This window comes from Cebus imitator, unplaced genomic scaffold, assembly GCF_001604975.1.
Source record: "Cebus imitator isolate Cc_AM_T3 unplaced genomic scaffold, Cebus_imitator-1.0 Scaffold36, whole genome shotgun sequence".
NCBI classification, from domain to species: Eukaryota; Metazoa; Chordata; class Mammalia; order Primates; family Cebidae; genus Cebus; species Cebus imitator.
In genome coordinates, this window is record NW_016107351.1 from 3,008,731 (window position 1) to 3,010,169 (window position 1,439).

At 56.1% G+C, this 1,439-nt stretch overlaps 1 protein-coding gene across 1 annotated transcript in view; it reads right to left on the reverse strand.

The window, feature by feature from the left end:
• The window catches only part of CARD14 (caspase recruitment domain family member 14), a 30,455-nt gene that overhangs the window by 11,641 nt on the left and 17,375 nt on the right, over positions 1 to 1,439 (reverse strand). The window contains exons 11-12 of the mRNA XM_017524686.2: positions 873 to 936; positions 448 to 640 (exon numbers count right to left, since the gene is read on the reverse strand). Of these exons, the coding sequence (XP_017380175.1) occupies positions 448 to 640; positions 873 to 936 (257 nt within the window). The remainder of the gene's footprint in view (positions 1 to 447; positions 641 to 872; positions 937 to 1,439) is intronic.

A 1,439-nucleotide genomic window follows, 5' to 3' on the forward strand; every position in this document is an offset into this window, starting at 1 on the left:
GGATTACAGGCATGCGCAACCATGCCCAGCTAATGTTTTGTATTTTTAGTAGAGATGGGGTTTCACCATGTTGACCAGGATGGTCTCGATCTCTTGACTTCGTGATCCACCCGCCTCGGCCTCCCAAAGTGCTGGGATTACAGGCTTGAGCCACCGCGCCCGGCCTATGTCACATGTTTTTTACTGCACACACCCGAAGTGACCAACCAGAACAGCCCTGTCAAGGGACCTCATGCAAAGACTCCTGGTCAGAAGCGCTGCATGGCAGCAGCCACCGTGGGTGACTCTCATCTATAAATGAGCAGAATGCTTTACAGCAGCCCAGTAAAGAGCACGGGCCCAGTCCAGAGTCGATCTGCGTTGTCTGGGCATCTAATGCCTGCCTGAGTCTCCCCACCTGCTGCTGTTGACCCCATGCGGAGGCAGGAGGGGCCTCGCATGGCTCACCATCACAATCTGGGTGCCTGGGCGCAAAGCCATCTGGTCCGCCGCCGAGCCCGGGGTGACCCGGTGGATGAAGATGCCTGTGAAGTTCCCACCGATGACGCTGATTTGCTCCAGCAATGCATCCCCCTGGAACGCCAGCACCGTGACCTGGCTCAGGATCCTGCGGGCCAGCCTCCGCCTCATGAGCATGCTGCTGCAGGTGGGGAGATGACCAGCTTGTGCACTGCCCAGAGCAGGAGAGCCGGCAAGGCCACCTCCCCATTGCTTCCTACTAGCCCCAGTGTTCCGGAATTCTCCTGCTGCATGGCCCCAAGCACTTGGAAAGGCTGTCGCCTCCCAGTGGTGATAGGACAATCGCCCTCTGCTCTGCCACTCCCTGGCCCTGGTTCCCAGCCAGCCTCGGAGGGTTCCCACCTGCTGCTTACCTCTCTGAGACATCCAGGCTTCCAGCGGAGAATGGCTGCAGGCTGCTTTCCAGCTGGGGAAGGTCTGGGAAGAAGCAAGAGCTTACAGATCTTGGTCACCCCACTGCTGACGGGGCTTCCTGTAACCTGCTGTGACCTCGCTCCCTTCTCCCTCAGCCTCAGGCCCCCACCCCGCCACCTGTTCCATCCTCTTTGCTGAGGCTGAGCTTTCTCTTCCTCCACCCCTTCCTCAATGCTTGGGACCCTGATTTCATTTTCCTAAAATCACTGTAACTAGTGGGAGCTGTAACTGGGAGGGTCTGAACACCACATACTATTTTCTGATATTTGGATGAGTTGCCAACATTTAAAAGATAGGGAGATTTCACCTTAAATCTGGATTTCTGGCTTCACTTGAAAAAAAATCTGCTGTAACCCTGGGGCTGCCTTTCTGCAATGATCTGCATTTCTGCATGGACCTGCGTTTCTGCATGGGCCTGCATTTCTGCACCACCTGCATTTCTGCACAGACCTGCATTTCTGCACGGACCTGCATTTCTACACTGCCTGCATTTCTGCACGGGCCTG